Consider the following 21,509-nt stretch of genomic DNA (forward strand, 5'->3'; position numbering starts at 1 on the left):
AATTATAATAACATGATATCTACATCCCTTGGGTGTGAACTAGTGTAACTGCAGTTAAAAGGAACGTAACATCTTAGTTTCCTAGGTCGCTGGCCATTGACCTTATAAGAGATGGTTAACATGCCTTATAGTGAAATTTAAAAAAAATCTTGTTAAATCGATACTAATATTATAAATGAGAAAGTAACTTTGTCTGTTACCCCTTCACGCTTCAAACGCTGAACTGATTTAGATGATATGGTGAAAGTGTAGGAGATAATTTCAAGGACATAGGCTTTTTTTTTTTAATTCACCTCTCGTATTTGTAAAATAGGCGATAAAGCTTTGTGTATTAAAGGTAAAGTTATATATAAACTTCACGCGGGTAAAGCCCTAAGTTCAGCTAGTGTTGTAATAAATGTTACAAATAAATATAAAAAAATGTACCATTTTCGTGAACATTGATATTAATGATTTTACATCTCATGTTATATATTCGAACGGATGTTAATATATTTGTTTGAGATTAATATACTTCGACACTGTTTGATCGATCACTATGAAAGTTGGTACATATATTTATTTTTCTCTGTACATACTAACAATTTATCGTTTCGATATTCCTTGTGAACCGTAGACGATTCGGTTTAAACGAGCCTGGAGATATAACAATCGCGACGGGATGAAGCAATCGCTTTATAACGACTCTCGAACAGTGCATTATAAAAACTGTCAACTCACAATTTCAAAAATAAAATGACGAATATTTTACAAAGAAAACGTAACGTGACTTTATAGAATAACATCGTGAACGTTTTCATGTTTATTCTTTCTTATTAAAAGAAGAATGTTCATTAATTTTTCCTTTTACATTTGAAGTATAATATATAAATATGGAAAGGCCTTATTCTTGTGGCGATCTTGTACAGCCACAGATAATAAGCTCTCATGTCCAAATGTATTTTGCTACTATAAAATATTGTTTTATTTGTTACTCCTTCTTGTATGTATATTATTATTGATATCTTAGCCTTCTATACATTTTGAAGAAAAAAACTGAGAATCGGAAATCCGTAGTTTTTTTACTTCTCACAATTTCTTGTCTCTCATCTACGACACTGTCTCATTCAGTGCGATAAATTCTTAAACATGATAATTCAAAACAAATAAATGAGACAAAGGTTTAGGCCTTGATACTATAAGTTTAGTTTTCTTTTTTTTTTTTCCAAAAAATACTAAAATCATTTATGGTACACCAAACCTCTATTGCTAATATTGAATTAACTGTAAGCGCACTCATGTAAGATATAGCGTCTGCTCCATTAAAGCTTACTCGTTCGAGAAATTTCCATTACCTACAAACCGTATTGCGTGTGTTTTATCACTCATCGACCCGCATAAAACTTCTGATAAAAAACGATTTTTAGAACTAATTCCATGGAAAATTAATTCTGTTATTATATAGTATTTTGAACAAACGGTAGATGTTACTGGAAGCTGCAGCATATATTATGAGGTGATAATTCAGTGAACCTTACGAGTTATGGTATATGGTTGAAAAAACTATTATGTTGTGATATCAGAAATTGAGAAATTTGATTATTAATAAAATATTACACGATGATGATAATATGAATGACGGCCAGATGGCATTTTTATCGACGGAAAACAGTCAACTTTATCGGAGATATAATATTTGTTGAAGTATATCCGCTAACATAGAACTGGATTATGAGCGTGAGGGAATATTCTCACGCTCATAATCCAATGGGACCGCAATCCGACCGGAAAGAGTTCAGGTGCATGTCCGAGCCGCGGGAGTGTTAACACTGCCAACATCTAAATTTTTTTTGTTAATGTAGTTAAGCATATTGGCAAATGATAGTAATGGTCATCACTACACATAGACAATGATACTTTAGAAATATTAACCATCATTTACACAGAAAAAGCGCCACTAACTAAAATGTTATGGCCTTTATGACTGAGGTTGCGCTGGCTCGCTCACCCGTCGAACGAGAACACATCAACAATATTTGGTGGTAGATTTTTTGATGAGTGAGAATTATAAACACGAACTAAGCACATGAATTAAGAGGTGGGTCCCCAGGTATGAACATCGAATCTTCGGTTAAGATTCACGTCACGCAATCACTGAACCTTTACACCGACCAAAAATCGAAACCTATGTTTCTTGATAGAAAAACTAGATAAGTTTTAGGTGGTCCGACCTGGTGCTTGAAGCTGAACCTCCAAATCTGTTTCTTCCTTTACTAATGAGGAATACTCATTTTATAACAAAATTTGTAGATTATAGAGGACTACCAAAGTAAATGATATTCGTAACTAATCATTTCATTTTAAATGTCACTATCAAAATGATTATATAAAAAATATATATAAAAGATTTCTAAACAATATTTATAATTATAAAGTTTTCTCAATTCGTATTAAGGTAACCCTATAACTAGATATAAAGTTCACGTGAGTTCAAAAATATAGAAATGCGTGAATTTCAAGCTCGGGGCGTTTGTGATGAGTCTAATTAAACCACGCAATTGCTGTTAACTTAAATTTTCTCATTAGCCCTTATATCCAAATGTTACAACTAAATATTAATTATATTTCTCAATAGAATTAACGGCTTGTGTTTTTATTATATATAAGTGTCAACAAATTTATAAATTAATATTAAAACACAATTTAACATTGTTAAAATTCTAATGTGTGATTTTATTTTTTAATAAAAAATGTTATGTATTTACCCACATAATGTATGAATATAATATGTAAAAATATATAGGAAGACCGGAAGACCAATAATTGGACCGGAATAAGTTATGCTGCTTCCAATGTTATTGGATACACATCGCCAGAATTTCATACGATACATAAAAACATCCTCAAATTGATTTTCTTAACTCTCGAGCACGAGGCGAACTGTATACTAAATAACACAAAAATCTCAATGGTGCTTTAACGAGTTTGAACCCGTTAATCCTCGATTAAAATTCATATTATGGTCTAGCCACAGGACCCCAACAGGTTAAGATATGTTCATTGACAAACAAAACAAAAGTGCTTCTAAAAGCTTCCATAAATAAAGTTTATTTATATTTTTATGATGATGAAAGCTGCCGTAATATCCGCCGTGAAATAAAACTTGTCTTAAAAACAGGTAAATTTTATTTTACGATCCTTATTCTGTAGTAACAATTACTTAATTAATGTTTGTGAAGCAGAACATCACTAATCTTTAAGATGTATAATAATTTTAAAACTATTTATATACAAGTATAAAATTCACTACTTTAAATCACTTCACTGATAAAATCGTTTTACCTGTCAATTTCATTTTACTAATACCCAAATATATAGTAGAGTATGAGAAATCCATACGAAAAATATATATAATATGGGATTATTCCATCGAAACATTAATATTTACGAAATGCGACAGTGCGTTGAAGAAATCCAGTATTGGAGATTTCACGATTATACATATGTACGTACATGAAATTATGTATTTGCTAGAACAATAAGAATATTATATACAAATACTCGACTATAAATATGGGCGTATTAAGTAGTCTAACACTGACATTATTTGAGAAAATATTTTGTTTTTTATTCATATCCGCCTGCCGTCCATCATCGTATTGCCCTGAAAAGAAAAAATATATTACTAACTAAAGCAGTTGTTGATCGTTACTATGTTAAAAGAGCTGTATTTGAATTTTGATGATTAAAATATGGTTTTGTTTAATTTTTAAAGATAATAACAATGATAGAGATAAGCTTTATTATTGTTTCCCTTATGGACTTAAGCATATTGACAATTTTAATATAAAGTAACAATTAACAATAAAATCAAATTTTGAATTTAATTTCAAGGCCTCAGATGATAAATTCATTTCACAATTGACTGTTTTTAATTAACGTATATTATGCTAGTGCTATATCTGTGTCATAACGCGGATACGAGTTTATAAAACGTAGGCTTAAGACGCAAAGACAGATCGAAGGCGATATATTTAAATCTTTTGCCTACGTACTTTAGTACTTGATTTATGTTTTTAAAATCAATTAATTTAATGCTTAGGTTGTTGTAAATGTTAGTCTAACTTAGCCGTTGTTGCATAAGATATATACCTTAAGTCTGCAATGGAACCACAATACGTTACCAAGTTTCTACTAAAATTAGTCACGGGTTAGAACTAACAGCCACGAGGAAAAAAGGAACTACAAAAAAATATATATATAAAATTTAAAACATAATATAGAAACTTTTTATATTTTTATATTTGACACCAGTCTGTAATTGTAATGGTGGAAAAAAGTAACTACTGTCGATCCTTTTCGGTAAAACCCATATTCGGAACCGGTGGATGTGCACATTTAATACAATCAATTATGTTTTTATTTCAGTTGTAATGTTAACAAAAAGGCGTAATTACCATGAAAATCATGTCGTCAAACTTTTAATTTAATTTATTTTTACTTTTTTATGAAGCGTTCAATATGTTATTGTAATTCGATAAAATTTGCGTAATAAAACCTCTTTTCTTTTTTATGTATATCTTCCTTTATTTAGTTTACAATATCTATGGTTCATCGTTTTGAAAATAATTATGCCTTCAGTGATCTCGTTAAAACCAAAATTTCGCACACTAGCTCTAAAATTCAACGTAAGAGTGAATTTTAGTGAACCCAGGAATACGAATTTACTTTGTAGAGAGAGGTAAATCATTTCTATTCGCAAATTCAAGCGTGTTAGTAAACATGTATCGACACATTTCGAATAAAATAACGTTCAAAATTGAAACAAGATGATTTGTTTAAAATGAAAAGAGACGCGTGTTTTTATTTTGAAAAACTTGCCCTATATTCAGTTTATCGCCACACGTTGCCTGTTTTCCCAAAACTTTGTGAAAACGGCTTTCGTATGCACATAACTTATGCACGAAACTTGAAATGGGAGCAGTTCTCACCAGTGCTTAAACAGTAAATAGTTTAAAAGCGCCAAGACGTGGGATGTGGAACAGCGTGGACCTGAAACAACGAGAATGAATTTCAAAAACCCACTTTAATTAATGACTAAATACACTTAGTAGCTTTTTACTTCCAGTGAGATTTTCTAGTATTATTATTTAAAATTGTGCTAGTATTTCTTATTTCGTTCGTTTAATATTATAAAGCGTATATTTCTTTATTTGCATCCAAATAGCTTCGAGGAAATGTATTAATTAATGCTATTATTTATGGTTCTAGTTTCTCTTACGTTGCTTATCGAGAAATGTTCGACGTGTTTCGGGAATATGAAAACTTTAACTCATCATCATGGAGAGGACGCACCGCAGACAAGTAGCAGGTTCATCAATCGATAAATATCGTAAGTGAAACGAAAATATTTGATAATAATATGACGATTACTTAAATCACATTTGGTAGTAAAATGCATTAACGAGTTCTGAACTGAAACTGATCACTGTCATTTTTTTTTCCTGTATGATGTAGTGCTGTTGGCCCTACTGGCCTTTACAGCGGGCGTTGGGGCGAGTGCAAGACTCAGCCTTGTATGGAACTCTTTCGAGCTCTAGAGTGACGTTCGTCCTGAGGGTGTCTCCTATGAGATCGCACTTCGGCTCACAACGTAGTCGGTGGGGATCATTGATATTTTCTCTTACATTTATTCATCTCAAATAGAAGGCGTACTACGAATAGCTTCTGAATATAACTCTAAATATTAAAATTTTCTGAATACTCCATTTCAACGCAAAGATCGTCCCTAAAATCGTATAATTTAAAAAAAACGATAAAAAAAAAATATATATAATAATAATGTGATTGTAACTTTTTCTGTTATGCTTTCTCTTTCTGGTTAACCCGCTGAAATTTGGTACGAAACAAGCTTGAACATCAAGGAAGAACGTAGGATACTTTTCAATACCGAAAACCTACGTAACACGGGCAAAGCCGTGGGCAAAAACTAGTTAATTAAATTTAATTACGTTCAGAAACTAAGCTGAATAATTCTTTAAAAAAATTTTTTCATTTTTTTTTTATACATGCGTTAAAATAATTATTCGGTATACAATAGTAAAATATCATTTATAAGCAAATTTCAAAGAGGTTAACTCTTAATAAACGAAATTTCCTGTTAGATTCATTAATCAGCGGGAGTGATTCGGCGCACAGATAGAGTTTTGGAAACTCTTGTTATCGCTTACACAGGAGAACCGAATCCTCTTACAAATTGTACGGAATTCATACGCTTAGTTAGCACTTTTGTTGTTAGTCTTTCAACTTCACATGGATACTTTGAATTAAGGTTATTTAAATTAATTATAATCAAGTAGCTGTCGTCCTCGGCTTCGCTCGTTTTAGGTATGGGTCTTCAGGTATTACCCAAGCAAATTCCTTGTAATTCAAGCTTGCTTCATACCAAATTTCATCAAATTCGGTTAAGTGATTTGGTCGTAAAAGAGCAACAGACAGACTTACTTAGTTACTTTAGAGTTTATAATATTTTTAGGAAGAGATATCGCGTCAAAGGATATTGACTGAATAGACAGTTTCATGCTTTTTGCAGTCAAACATCTTTCATATCTTAGAATTATAATAGTCCAAACATTGTAGTTTGACAACTTAGGTACCAAAAAGATATAAAATAAAATCTGTCAAAATAAATAAATAGGTACGCTTTGAACTGAGTTTAAATGACCGTTAATTGTTTTTCCATTTTATAAACTAAAACATATAATATAAAAAATCGGTAATATCATAAAACAATACTAGGTATATTTACAACAAGATCATTATATGAATCTAGCTGCAATATATTTTAAGTACTAAAAATGTACTTAATTAAAATATGTCAGGATTTAAACGAACACCTTTTCCGAGGTAATATTCTAAAAGTATTTAAAAGTTTGATCAAAGACAAATCTTATGAAATAATATTATTAGATAAGGCTTAGTTGACTTCCAAAGATGATAGCCCTATTTTAATTATAAATAATTAATTGACTTCAATTGCCTCTTACTGATATTCTTGCCGGTTTTTCTTAAATCTACATTCAATATCATGTAGATAGTAATTTTAACCTTCAAATTAAAAAAAAACTTAGTATATTTAATTTATTGTATTTATTTGTGAACCCATAGTTTAGTTCCATTTTTAACTTTACACTAACAATGACCTTAAAGGTTAGGGTAATATTTTTTGTACAATTACCGTATCATACAGAAGTTGGATTAAAAGTTTCCGTAAACATAAAATTTACGGTTGCTACGAGTAACAGTCGATTTTAATATTTTACTCAAAGTTTTTGTGTATATTAACTGCGTTTGTATTCAATATATTATAATTTTAGTAATTTGTTATGATTCGTATGTCATTTTATTTTCTATACAATTGAAAATACATAGAAAATATATTCGGAATATATAATGTAATAACATCACGATGTTTTACATCGATTTGTTTGACAATATACGCATAAGAAGTTACACGCACACAAGCTTAAAAATTACAGAAATTGACAAGCGGCAATTGGAATAAGCACTATTTATCTACCTTAATACTAAAGTTTTACAATACAGAAAAACCTATACTACACTTGTTTTTTATAATTTTGAAATATATGTGATGTTATGCGTTACTCTACGTTACAAATTTTCTTACCCGAATTCGTGTCCCGACTACCCATGACGGGAGCTATTTGAGGCCGCTCCTCGTCTAGCAAAAGTGCGGTGCTCGCTGACCACACTGACAATATGCGCGCCACGCACGTGACATTCATCCGACCCTGCGTGGAATTAATTACAATTTGATTTCAGAGATTCATTTTAAATTGAATCTGATGAATCGTAAATATACATATGAAATAAAATAAATAGAAAAAAAAACGTATTATTAAATAAATTTGAATGTGTTTTGAATTGTTTCGTTTCTAATAAGACAATTTTAGTTTTGTTTGGATGCATTTCGAGGCTTCACAACACACTTGGACTGATTTCTTATAAATAATTTAAATAATCTTTAGATATAATATATAACCAAGGCGCTTTGTGCTTTATCATTGCACAAGTACATTTATAAAAAACTAAGTTTATTTAAATATTAAATCAAATACACAAAATATTTCGTGTACATTTCGACATATTCAAAAATACGTACGTTCGTACCTTGTGAAAATGCGAAGTCTGTACTCGTATAACGAGTTGACTGAAGGAGGAAGACTTATTAGATTTATCTTCTTCAATGCTAATATTTTTGCTTGAAATTTGTTCTAGTCGAGGCGTTATTCGCGTCGTACTCTCGAACTTCTTGTGCGAGTTTGAAGCAACTGAATCTTCAATGTCGCCCGGGATGTCTATGACGTCTGTTGCAGAATCCTCGTAGCCAGATATTGCGTCCCATGGACTGAATATAATTCTATTCGCATCTTCTAGTGATGCATCGCTTATGACAGGCTCTCTTCGAGAAAAAGCCATGTCTGGGGGCGGAATATCGAGGCCTTTTACCTTTTGACAAATTTACAATATTAAAAACATTGTTAAAATATTAATAAAACAAGAATGAATAATAACTTACATTAAAGTTGACTTCCATAAGGTAAATAAATCAAAATGTTATCTATTTACGGCTTCTGTATAATATTAAGTGAAAAATAAATGTATATAAATGTAAATAGCGATATAAATGAGTTATTTTCACCTCGTATCCATTGAGAAGCCATGTGATGTTCGCTTGTGGCTCTGCAGGGGGTGACGTGCAGTTAGCTCGAAGCATGTCGCCTACAGTGTACCAACTCTTCTGTGAGTGCACTAAAGGCATTGCGTCTGGTAATTCTAATATTAAAAATGTATTATTACAACTTTCGTTCATTTATATTAGTTAATTTTACCGCTGATAAAGTTTTATGTCTCGTTGAGTGGGTAATTACTTAATCTACCTCAAAACAGTACTCGTGTATATTACATTCGATACTGAGTAAAAAAACGTAATTATCAGCTCAGGATAACACCTTAGATCACATGTAGAATACATACTTCATATAGACCTAGACCCAATATATATATATTGCCAGTTTATAGACAAAAGCAACCATTTACCGTACATCGTAAATTCACTAAACTTTATTCTTAAAATAAATTATTCAACTCATTTCATCTCAAAAACAAAATAAAATAAATGTTTTATTAATTAGCAATTTGGGCCTAACAGGATGACGAGGTTATTCGGGATAAAAGAAATGCGATAACAGCGTAGATTAATTAAAAAATTTGCTCACTCATTGAAAATAAATCAGACCTTTATATGTTTGCGAGAATTAAAAATATAAAAAGATACAAGATAAAGTTGCACATATCAATAAAAAGACTAAGACCACACGCTTTTTGACACGGCGCTTTAAAGCGTCGACATTGTATATTCAGCTTCCATACTCGTCCATTCCATTTTGGTCCGAAATTTCCTTGTATCGGTGAAAACGTCGAACTCACATAACGGTCGAAGAAATTCCATGTGTTTTGTTTGTCCGCAACACTTCCCATTACTGACGGAGCGTTGAAACTCGCAGACTAAAATTTTTGAGTTTGTATTCCCTGCGGTTGCTTTTTATCAATTATATTTAATGGAAACACTAAAAGTTCTCCGTTGCCTCGGTTAATTTACTCGAGTTTTTGTATTTATTTTGTACACCAGGGCTTCGCCGCTAACGTTATTGATATTGCCTCGTGTCAGTAACATTATAATTAATGGTGTCGTATTTTGTCGATATTCGAAAAAAAAGAGATATTGATACTTTTCGAATTTAAAGCATTTCATTACCTTGCTTTACCAATTATATAATTTTACCTTTTGATTCTCGATTTTTCTTTTGGAATTCGATAAACGATTTAAGAAACAATTAATGATACATAAAATAAAATTTCATTTTTTTTTAATAATCATATTTTCAGGCATAGACCAATTTAGAAATATTCTTTTCTTACCTTAAATAAATAATAACTCATTGAATAAGATCATTGCGTTCAATATTTAAACCACTCTTAGTTTAATAAATAGTGTAGTTTTATTTATTGATATTATTGATAATAGTACATCATTTTAAACGAATTAATAATTAAGTAATTATGGTATGATTAAATTTCATGTAATTCATTTCAATTTTAGCTTATAGATGATTGCAAAGTTGTGGCTAACTTCCCCACAAACCTCGTTATCAAAGTTTGCCTTTAAGTACAGACTACACATTGTTATTATTGTAATTTATATAGTTTAGAAGTTTCCTTTCAAAGAAACATTGTGACGACTATGTACTCGTAATTGCAGAGCGGTCATATAAACAATATAATATGATCTACATATTCGACGTCTTTTATAATACGTACCTTTATCGACTTTTCCAACGTTTTATTGATCAGTAAAGAATATCGATCAGGATTATGGATAAATAATATATTTACAATTCATTTAACTCTTTTGTACTAAAAAATGTATTACCAACTAGTAATGTAAAAATATATGAATGCCCGTATTTTCAAATGAAAATAAATTCAACTAATACACAAACATAACACACCTTGAAGCAATCGAATAGCTCAACAATAACCGTAAATTTAACAAGATAAACCTTAATCAAACATCCCCTGTGTTCTCCGCATTTATTGCTGAACAATAGTTCTGATTTACGATTTAGAATTCCACGTTACAGCACTAGGGTTATTCCTATTATTTATACGTTCGACGTAACGTAGTCATAAAACAAAGTTTCGTAGAAACAATTACATTTATATTTATTAATTTTGACAACTTGTAGATGTACATTTAATTTTCCGATGTCAAAATAGGTACAAACCTGATCGATTTACTTATATAGTTAGTTCTCTACATTGCCGAGCAAACTTTAAATTACGTTTACGTAAGTCGTAAGCAAGCAATCTCTGGAGCAAGCAAACAACATCGCTCATTGTTTATTAGTTTCTAAACTAATTGCATTAAGAAAGTTTTATCTTATTTACAGATAATCATTATTTATTGAACAATTATTCAATCTATAAGTGATTTAAATGGGAATAGAATCTGTCGTTATGGAGCCCATTTATTTGATGTATTAGATTACATTACATACATTAGCAGCCTGTACATTTCCCACTGCTGGGCTAAAGCCTCCTCTCCTTCGAGGAGATGGTTTGGAGCATATTCCACCACGCTGCTCCAATGCGGGTTTTTCGTTGAATTTCGTTGAAATGAGACACATGCAGGTTTCCTCACGGTGTTTTCTTTCATCGCCGAGCACGAGATGAATTATAAACACAAATTAAGCACATGAAAATTCAGTGGTGTTTGCCTGGGTTTGAATCCGAAATAATCGGTTAAGATGCACGCGTTCTAACCACTGGGCCATCTCGGCTCTTATTTGATGTATGCAGTGTTTTATTTTAAAAAAATGCTAATATTAATAGAATGAAAACCTTACAAGATATGAAACGGAAAAGAAATATTGACAAACATGTATATAAACGAGCCCGGAATATTTCACTTCTAAAATATAGTGGCTTCGAACTCTGGACAAAATAAAAAATCAAAATAAGCTCATACAAAAATGGGTTTAAAATTTTCTTTTAAAAATATACCTACCTACGACACGCATGTAAGCACTTTTATACACAGTGTGGAAAAACGGTGCATCGGCTGACACCTCGCATCGGTACCGTCCGCTGAGGCTTTTTGACGCGCCGCGCAATACAACTTGCTGAGCGCCTGAGCGTGACACCTAAAATAAACAACGACATTTTAATAGCGAAAGGTGTTTTGAGTTTTTATAGTAAGCAATGATCCAAAATTGCTTAGTAGTAAGAATACATAGGTATAATGATTTTTACATGAACTATATAATAATTAAATAATTCTGCACAAATATTGCATTAAACTATTTACAAATATTTTGAATGCGCAAAGACTTGTAAACTCTCTGTAAAATCGAAGAACTAAATGTTTTCTATTGACCGATTAACTCTTACCCACACAAAAAACTCTTAATCACTTACGAACTTTTTGATTTATTTTTTGTTCTTCTACGCGATATATAATATTCGAATACATATAGTGTAACAATAAAATTATATTATAATAAGTAACATTTTAATTATATATTAAGTTATATTTGTATCTCCACAGACAGGTTGTCTGTGCCTTCGGAATATCTTAAATTTGTTTTTTTTTTTTTATGTGGCTGCCATTTTTTATTACCAGGCAGTAACACAATTTAAATTTGAATGAGTGTTATTTGTTTTCTTGGTATTCTGGATTCTTTAGTAGGTCTGGATTGTATTCAGCCAGTTCGTTATCAGATCGTCTCTACTATGAATCACCATTTTCAAGTTGTAATCTACTTGGTAGTTACCATTTGTGCCCTCTTCGTGTGATGCGATATTGCGATATTATGCGATATTCCGACTGTATGGGATACGCTATTGTGAAATTGTAGCTTTCCCGTAATCCAGGCTTTGTGTCTGTGTATTTTGAAGGTTTTGGATCTTTTTCCATTGCCGTACCCTTGGACTTATAGAAATGCTTTCTCAGTTTGTGTCTACGTAAAGTACAGAGTATTAGGCTGGGTCTTGAGTATCGCAAGGCTATATACAGGCTTAGGTGCAGGTACCTCATTAGTTTTCTGGATGAGTGTATGCCTCCGTAGACTTCACTAAGGCAGTACACATGATTTAGATAGTACACACAGTAGATATGATGGCCATGGCATTTGGACGAATATATGTATTTTAACTTAAAGAAATTATCTCTATCAATGTATTGTAGTTGATTTTTGAGTAAGTGCGCGGGGGCGTTGACAATACGAAATAACACATCACATAATAGATACACTAAAATTTAATCGACCTGATTAAATGATGCAATCGATTTCCAATTACATTAAACGGAAAAATATCGATGTTTTAAAGTTAAATTGGCTTTTATTTGTACCGAGAAGACACAGATTATTTCGCCAATGTCATGTGCGAGGAAAATAACCTCTATACCGATATACTGAGCTACTAATTGACCGCTGTCAAATATGACAATAAAATAATAATAACATTAGCAGAAATATTTTTTTTACAGTAGCCATTTTAAAATTGTTACAGAAGCCATTCAGACAAACTAAGGTTGCGGTACATAATGTATTACAGGGCACTAGTATGCGCGCAAACAAAAGTTTGTTCTCTATTTCTTTCCTCTCATACCTCGATGAAATGGAAAATTCTATTCGACTGGAAAAAAATCAGGCATAGAAGCAATGGCTCACCTCTAGCTAAGGCTAATTTCTTGACAGAAAAACTCAATAACATTTTACTGGCCTAATTTGATGATTATTATTAAACTCTGCACTAAACAATCGTGACTATTGTTTAACTACAGCTCAAAGCATTAACAATATACTAGTGGGTCTCCCGCGAAACTTCGCGTTTATTCAAATTATTTTTTAGCGAAACCAATGACAGGTTCATCTATATTTGGCGCCAACATTATGAAAAATTATTGAAAATATATCTTGTCATTCGATTATATTTTAATTTTATACATTATGAACTAACTTACTATGATTTTAATAATGTAGATATTTCAAGAGTACCTCAGACCAATCCCTATTAAGTACAACATTCTAAAACGATAACTGTTATAAAGTGTCTCCAGCGCGCGCCGCGCACTTATGCGCTCGCATCTGGCGTAAAATATAGTAAAAGCTTTCACCCATATTAAACATCGAACATATAGATCTTATTTTGTTCATAATTCTTTAAAACATATTATTATATTACAGCTTGACTAAAAAAAGATAATGCATCAGATTTAAGACATTGGACGAGACTTATCCCTATTCATCACGAAGCCAACTTTGCGTATACGTTATTTTCTGAAAGGGTTTTTAATGTATTATTTTGGCACAATTTTATGGCTCTCCCATGGCATCGTGCCAACGGGTAAAGGTTTAACGTGCCGCTCGGAGAGATTCTTAAGTGATTTTTTTGCAGTATACTCGCTGAAGGCAGTTTAACGAACTAGCAAGATGTCGCAAAGCCATTGACCCATATGTAATTACATTCGTGGCGTTGTTTATTGTCGCGCTGAAAGTGAATTATTTCCTCATTCTTTGAATTTAATATGACCGAGTAAAATGTTTTTAATATTAAAAAATATATAAGTTTTATTCTAGGATGCAGGCATAAGAATATCAATATTAGAAGATAAAATTATCTAAACTTACATCAACGCTGATGCCTGTTTGCGAAAAAACACGGGTGTTTGGCAATTCTTTCGGCACGAATCGGAAAAATTCCTGCGCTCCATGGTACCATTTCACTGTGTATAATGTCTCGCCAGTGTCCAGCGCCCATCGGCAGCCGAGGGTTGCGCTGGCACCCACCCCTACCGCCTCTGGTACATTGAGTTGAATGTCTCGAAGACCGAAGGCACCTGCAAATTGTGACGAATGAGTATGAAGTCTTAACTGTTTATTCTAGTCTTAAATGTCCTAATTAAAATCCTAACCCTTTCGCCTGATAAATTTATGATATATATTATACGAGCAATCTATGTATGTATAATATATATATTATACGATGTGCGATGTATTCGCTCGTACAATATATAATACCTCCAGCCTGATGCTCCACTTTTTTTTTTGAGCATTTATATTGTAATATCACAAAAACATCAAATTGTAATACAAAAAGGCAAATGAAACTACAAAATCGAATACAAATTCCTGGTATAGCGAAACGACGCGTCTTCACTATAAAACAAAGTCACATCTCGCTGTCTGTCGGTCCCTGTATATGCTTATATCTTTAAAACTACGCAACGGATTTTGATGAATTTTTTTTAATAGATGGAGTGACTCAAGAGGCTGGTTTATATATATAATACATGCATAAATATAGTAGAAAAACACTGATAATTTTAGAGGTTTCTAATGTGATGTCGTAAATAAACACATTTTTTTGCGCTTACATTGCAAACGCTGGCTGAACTCTACGAGATAGATCGAAATAATGTAATGCAGTATTGAACACCTTAAAAAGGTCTACAAAAAAGTGCACAATAAAGACATTTATCATTTACTTTTTACGATAAATAATAACTTATTTACGAAGCGATTTTAAGCAATACAGCATAAATCCTTATCCAATTAAGTACCTTGAATACATTGTGCATATAAAATAGTAAATTTGGCCTTTAACATCAGATAATTTAAATGAATATTTTCGAAAATATAACAGATTTAAAATGCAGGGACATTGCGGTTTGTATTGTCTAATGACAGAAAAGCTGAAAGTTGTATATAAAAAAAAATTGTAGTATATTTGGTATCAGCATTACACCCGTGCAAAGCCGGGACGCGTCGCTAGTTTTACATAATACGTTATTAACTAATTGTCAAAGTGACAGCACTTTTGAGTCATTAATTCGCTTTTGTTTAATTTTAATGTTACGCTCCCGTGTTTTATTTTATAATTAGAAGCTAAAACTGTTAGTACAATGGAAAACCTTTAACGAAATCAATTTTATTACAGAAAACACTTAAAATTTATATTTTATATAAGTTGACAGAGATACATACTGTGAGGCAAACATATTTATGATTTCTTTAAAACGTTAATGTATCAAGAATGCGTAATACACGTTTAGGAAATGTAATACGATTTTGAGTCGAGCGAAACCAACAACATGTTTAACCAAAATATCGTTAAACCGCTAAACCAAAACCAGCATCGGTCCGATGAAACCAAGTCGAACGACACGATCAGTTTTGCATACGAATGAAGGGTCTAGCAAAGTGTATTACGATGAAATTGATCTGTGGATTTATGAATGGAAACAAGTTATAACAGTTTCAAAAAATTTTGAGTAAATAATATATTAGGCTATTCTAATTTTAAATAGTCTGTTTAAGTCGTCACAAAAGCGGATTTGATTCTTTGGCTGCACTAGATATCAAATCCGCCTCCAATTCCCTGTCTAGCACGAAACATTTAATGGTATATCTGAATTGAATTAGGTAATTTTAATTAGATGCTTTAGTAAGACACGTATTAGTGTTTTTAAAGGTTGACTTCATAGAATGCTCTAATATATAAATGCCAAAGTAACTCTGTCTGTTGCTCTTTCACGGCCAAACCACTGAACAAAATTTGATGATTGGCATGAAACAAGCTTGAACTCCTAGGACATGGCTTTTTATGTCTAATACCTGGCAAGCAATCCCTCGTCTGAAAATATGTGTATCTAACCCGTACCCGTGTGTATCTGAATCGTACCCGTAAGTCGAGCAGCATGGTGAAATAATATCCATAAATTCTCTTCAAGATGAGACGACTTAGCCCAGAAGTGGGCTTACAGAATAAATAATAATAACTAATTAATATAATATGATAACGGACGTAGGTATCGGTGTGAGATAACAGACTTCGACGTCGCTTATCCGTTGGCCATGACAGTTGGCACAAATATGTACTTTTTCATACAAAAGCTTTTTATACAATCCAGTTTGTTATAGCTCGCTGCTAGATGGATCTGCACTACATCAAGTTTTTATCCAAACTCGGTATAAAAACTCGGTATAGTCTCAACGTTTGCCGTGCTTAGCTAGTAAATTGTAATTATTGATTACGAATATAATGTAGTTTACATATAATCGGGATTCTATGTTTAGTTATTTTGTACATTTTATCCGAAAACATTTGGTAATACTATTACCATTCCAGGCCGTTTGTTGCTACTGCAGCTGTTAGTGCTAACTATAAAACGTGACTGTCGAAGATAATGTTACTGCGACATTATTGTATGTGTGCATATCACGTTTTTACTATACTTCGATCCATTTATTATTAAATTTTAATAAATATTTTTGTGCAACTATTATGCCGTTTATTTTATTACTTTAAATTACTTTATCTCTAAAAAACATATTGTTATGTAAGACCTGGTATTAGTACCTTAAATGTGAAAAAAAATATGTCGAATTAATTGGGCTTCCTATTATTTATTTTTTATGTATAAATATATAAAATTTTATCGAAATTATTATTGTTTCTACGATGTGTTGTATTATGTGTTGAATGTGTTGATGTGAGTGCTTGGTATTTAATTCTAAAATGTATCATATTTATTAACCTAACTATGTTCACTATGAAATGAGTTCTTAATATAAAATTATTACGAAACTTTCATATAGAAATATTACTTTAAATGAAATCTACATAGAAAAGTTTTGTTTCAAGGCGATTTTTTCGGCAACTTTGTGGTCGATCCGTTAGCGGATGGCTGAGCATTCCGTCTCGACGTAAGTAATCAAATCTTGCCCTTCAGCAATACTAAAGGTGGTCGGAATACATAAATCAAGTGAAAGGTACGTGATCGAATTTAAGATCAAACTCAGTACACGATTCTCGACATGAACTCATTACAATGTAACCAAATTCAATTTACGATTTCTGCCACATCATAATATTTCATCATGATTGCTTTCGATGAATTTGTATACAAATTTCGCATTACTTTGACGTGGCTTGTTGTTATGATTAATAAAATACACGTGTATCAGGAATAGCGAAGAATTCATATGAGAATGCTCAAATGAATTAAAGAATAAAAACATGTTGAAATACCTAACTTATAATGATATATTAAAATTTACTTTAATAATTTACTTCAAACTTTTCGCGCTTTAATATCGTATCCGTTCTCAGCTAGTCTCTGTTGATTTCTAACTAGTTTATTTCAATCATTTAGACACTTTTTTAATATCTAATACTCCAGACGCTCATATTGAAGTCCAATTGGTACAAATTTTTAATACAAAGGATTCGATCATGAGTACCTATGACACGTGATACAATTTGAATGGCTAATAATAGGAAACTGGTGCGCCCGCAAAGCTTCTCGTTTATTCTAGGAAATTCGAAACCTATGACAGGTTTTGTTTTGATTTCATTTCATTGTAAAATGCAAGTCACTCGTCCACATTAGACGCCAAAATGATGAAACCCTATTTAAATGTTTTTTTTTTCTTATACAGCCGTATCACCGCTCTCTAACTGGCCAGTAACTTTTTTCTTCTCTCAAATTAATTCTTTGTTAAATTGTTACATTTTAGTAAATAGCAATCAAGAATCCTCTTTAATTTTCTGCACATCTACGGCTGGAGCTCTTCAAAATGAAACCACAACCGATCTTCTACGAGCAGATATCGTCCTATAATCCCTGGGACAAAAATCGACTTACGCTATTAATATATAAGAAGATATGAAATATTATCTTTAAAGAAAACCTTATACTGAAAGATCAATGACATCGTATATTTTTTTGGAAAAATAGACTTTTTATACTAGTTACATCTTTAATACTAAGTTGTTTTGTTCTCGGTCACTCAATAGTGCCGACGACGTCATTCTTTTTTACGTCCCAAACTTTTCCATTGAATTGATAGCATCCCTAACCCTTCCGCTATAAATCTCACGCAAAAAATAGTTTTATGTGCACGCTCATCCGGTATCATCAACAATCGTCCTCGTAATCTGGTAACTTAATTCCCAAATACATTTTCCCTAGTTGGCCATAAATGTCAAAAAGTCGTATAATTCAGCGAGTTTTACTTACTTTATATATTGGGTTTATACTTCATAGCTTTACGGCGTATTAGGTTTGATTATTATTTATCTATACAGTACGTCTTATCAGCCCATAAATGTTCCAACTGAATAAGAATATTTTTAGGGACCTACTCCATCAAGCCGATAGACGTGGTAGAATTTCATCAGATTGCTCACGTTGTATTCCTTCAACCCATAGCATGAGATGAATTACATTATATATAAATTGAGTTCGTTAAAACTTTTTGGTGACAGGATTACAACCCGTGATTTTCTAGTATAATTGACTCGTTCTATCACGGCTCTTTATGTGCAGAAATAAAAAATGTTTACACTGGAATGTTTTTTGAAAAGGTGAATCGTTATGAATTTTATTAAAATGATTTTTAAAATAAATTCTCTCTGTTTAAGTGTTTGCGTGTAGGTTGGGTGAACCACTCGAATGAAAGTGAATTTTAATGAAAAATAACACGGAAATTATGTAGCACGTACGTGTGGCTTGTGCATAATCAATGAATGGCATGTTTGATCCGAACGAATACTCACTAGGTTGAGGTACGATCGGGATTGGCACTTTAGAGGTTTTTTGGTTCTACGAACCTTTTGGTATTTCAATAATCAGCTTTTCTTTAGGGATTGGATTCGAAACCCGATTGTATCGAAGTGATTTTAATAATTCAACGCCTTTACACATGGGTCGATCTTTTACTTTAATACGATTTACTTTACATTTGAATAACAATAATGTAACATTAACCTTATACACTTATGGATAAGAGTAATTAGATTATCTTTACGTTACTCAATGAGATTTTAACACTAATGTTATTTGCTGAAACTATATAATGAACTATATAAAGGAAGTTAATCTCTGGAATTCTTGTTTATACGGCCACATAGTCCGAACATTTATGACGTGACACACATTACATAAAAAGTATAAATAATATATTTATTTACACGCCGTATTGAGACTAAAGATTACAATTAACTAGTGGTATACAAGTCCTAAATTGTCTGAGTACCGTAAAATATCTTGAATAAAAAAAGAGTACTTCAACACAATACCTATGATATTGAGACTTTCAACTTTGTAATTGACCACGTTTATAATATGTTGATATCAATTAACTTACTTCCACCAAGCCACAATAATATCGTGGCAAGTTGAGAAGCCATGCTTCCTAGTCCGTAAACCGCAGCCACATCAAGTCACGAGTGTCCTGTGACGGCAGCCACGTGCCTTCCTTAGAACCATCATCATTTTTAACACTAAAATATGTTATGCCGTTTCACACTCTAAACTAGATATTGTAGTCTATTCTATGTAGTGTATTATACAGCAAAGCATCTTTTTCCTTCAACCATGGAAGTCTGAAACAAAAAAAAAACATATTGTTAATTCGCATAAAAGTATATTTTAATAGTTAGTATTGATCTCTTAGGCTTCTGATTTCCTTTAAATATTCGTATTTTTTAAGGGCATGAGTAGTTAGGCCACCTGACTGTAAGTAATCAACTGTGAGATCTGGCTTATGCCTATGTAATTATGGGAGCTACCCACAGATCAACCCACAGATCAATTATTCATTAGGTTTTTTTTTTAACATCATTAAAGTATTATTACATTATTATATCAATGAATTTAGTCATGCCATACTAATATATTTTTACCGAACAATGTTTCTGATCAACCTAGGGTAGGGTGGATGACAATGCCCAAGGGCTTTAATTCCGCATTTATAATTACTGTGTATAAAAATAAAATATGTTTCGAACAGAAAAGTTTTACTATTTTATTTTTTCCGCGAAAACTGCAAGTCTGATCCGCATGAACTCACATAATAATTTATTACAGTTAACAAAATGGCTGTCAAATAAAATCAAAATATGCTTTATTTAAATAACCTTAAACCTTGATTACAATTTTACGTGATAATATTTTCGAGTGTAGATATTACGAAGAAAAACGGAAGAGCTAGGTTGTTTCCTTTTTTGTTTTAAATAAGATATGTAATTAAATATATGCTGTATCGGTTTAATCTTTTCTACTTCGATCGATCTCTGTAACATTAGGCTTGTTTACATTGCATTATAAATAAAAGACGTGTAGTGTTGCAAATATGGAACGTTTTCAAAAGTGTTTAAAATCTAATTGTTTTTAATTCATGCATTGCAACGTCATAATATTTTTATCGATTTACATTAAGCATATATTTGCATACGTGTTCCACTTTTCGCTCTTTATTTAAAAATCAAGGGAGTAAAATAATGCAAATATTTGCATTGACTGTAAAATACTAAGTTTGCTCTTGCATTGCCGTTGAAATATTTAGTCACGTTTGAATTGTTTACAGCTTTTCGAAATTATAAGTTGCACTAAACTTTTGATGTTAAACTTCAACTGACGTGCCTGAGGTGTAATACCCACTCGGGTGCCGTGACGGCAAACGGCGTCACGCTGTCTTATACCGTTAAGCCCCCTCTCAGAGACTCTACACTCCTTACTATTACTACTTTATTTTATTTTATTTTTGCTTTATTTATTTGAACCTCCTTTACAAATTTATTAATATCTCCTCAGAAGATTTTAAGCTGTAAAATTACGATAAAGCACAAAAAATGTGTGGGATTGATTAGTGTTTTATTAACTTTTATTTATAATATTTAAAAACAATAACTAAGGATGAAAGCCGAATAGACATATGTAAATCAAGAAAGGATATTTAGTTTTTAAATATTTTTAGACAGTCAACATTTTATTACTAACATTAAAACATTTACATTATATGTATCTCTAAATATCATATCAAGTCAAAATAAATATTTCGTTATATTATATTTATACAAAATAACCATTTTATAAA

At 31.7% G+C, this 21,509-nt stretch overlaps 1 protein-coding gene across 1 annotated transcript; it reads right to left on the bottom strand.

Moving 5' to 3' along the window:
* Positions 1-3,142: 3,142 nt before the first annotated feature.
* Positions 3,143-19,961, bottom strand: LOC113393418 (uncharacterized). Its single transcript, XM_026630288.2, has 8 exons — positions 19,779-19,961; positions 14,256-14,464; positions 11,630-11,765; positions 8,702-8,835; positions 8,170-8,508; positions 7,667-7,790; positions 4,971-5,031; positions 3,143-3,643 (listed from the first exon to the last, which is right to left on the bottom strand). The coding sequence occupies exons 1-8, from the start codon at positions 19,819-19,821 to the stop codon at positions 3,631-3,633; spliced, it is 1,059 nt and encodes a 352-aa protein (XP_026486073.1). The 5' UTR covers positions 19,822-19,961; the 3' UTR covers positions 3,143-3,630.
* Between the last annotated feature and the right edge of the window lie 1,548 nt (positions 19,962-21,509).

This window comes from Vanessa tameamea, chromosome 6 (genome assembly GCF_037043105.1).
Source record: "Vanessa tameamea isolate UH-Manoa-2023 chromosome 6, ilVanTame1 primary haplotype, whole genome shotgun sequence".
Taxonomy (NCBI): Eukaryota; Metazoa; Arthropoda; class Insecta; order Lepidoptera; family Nymphalidae; genus Vanessa; species Vanessa tameamea.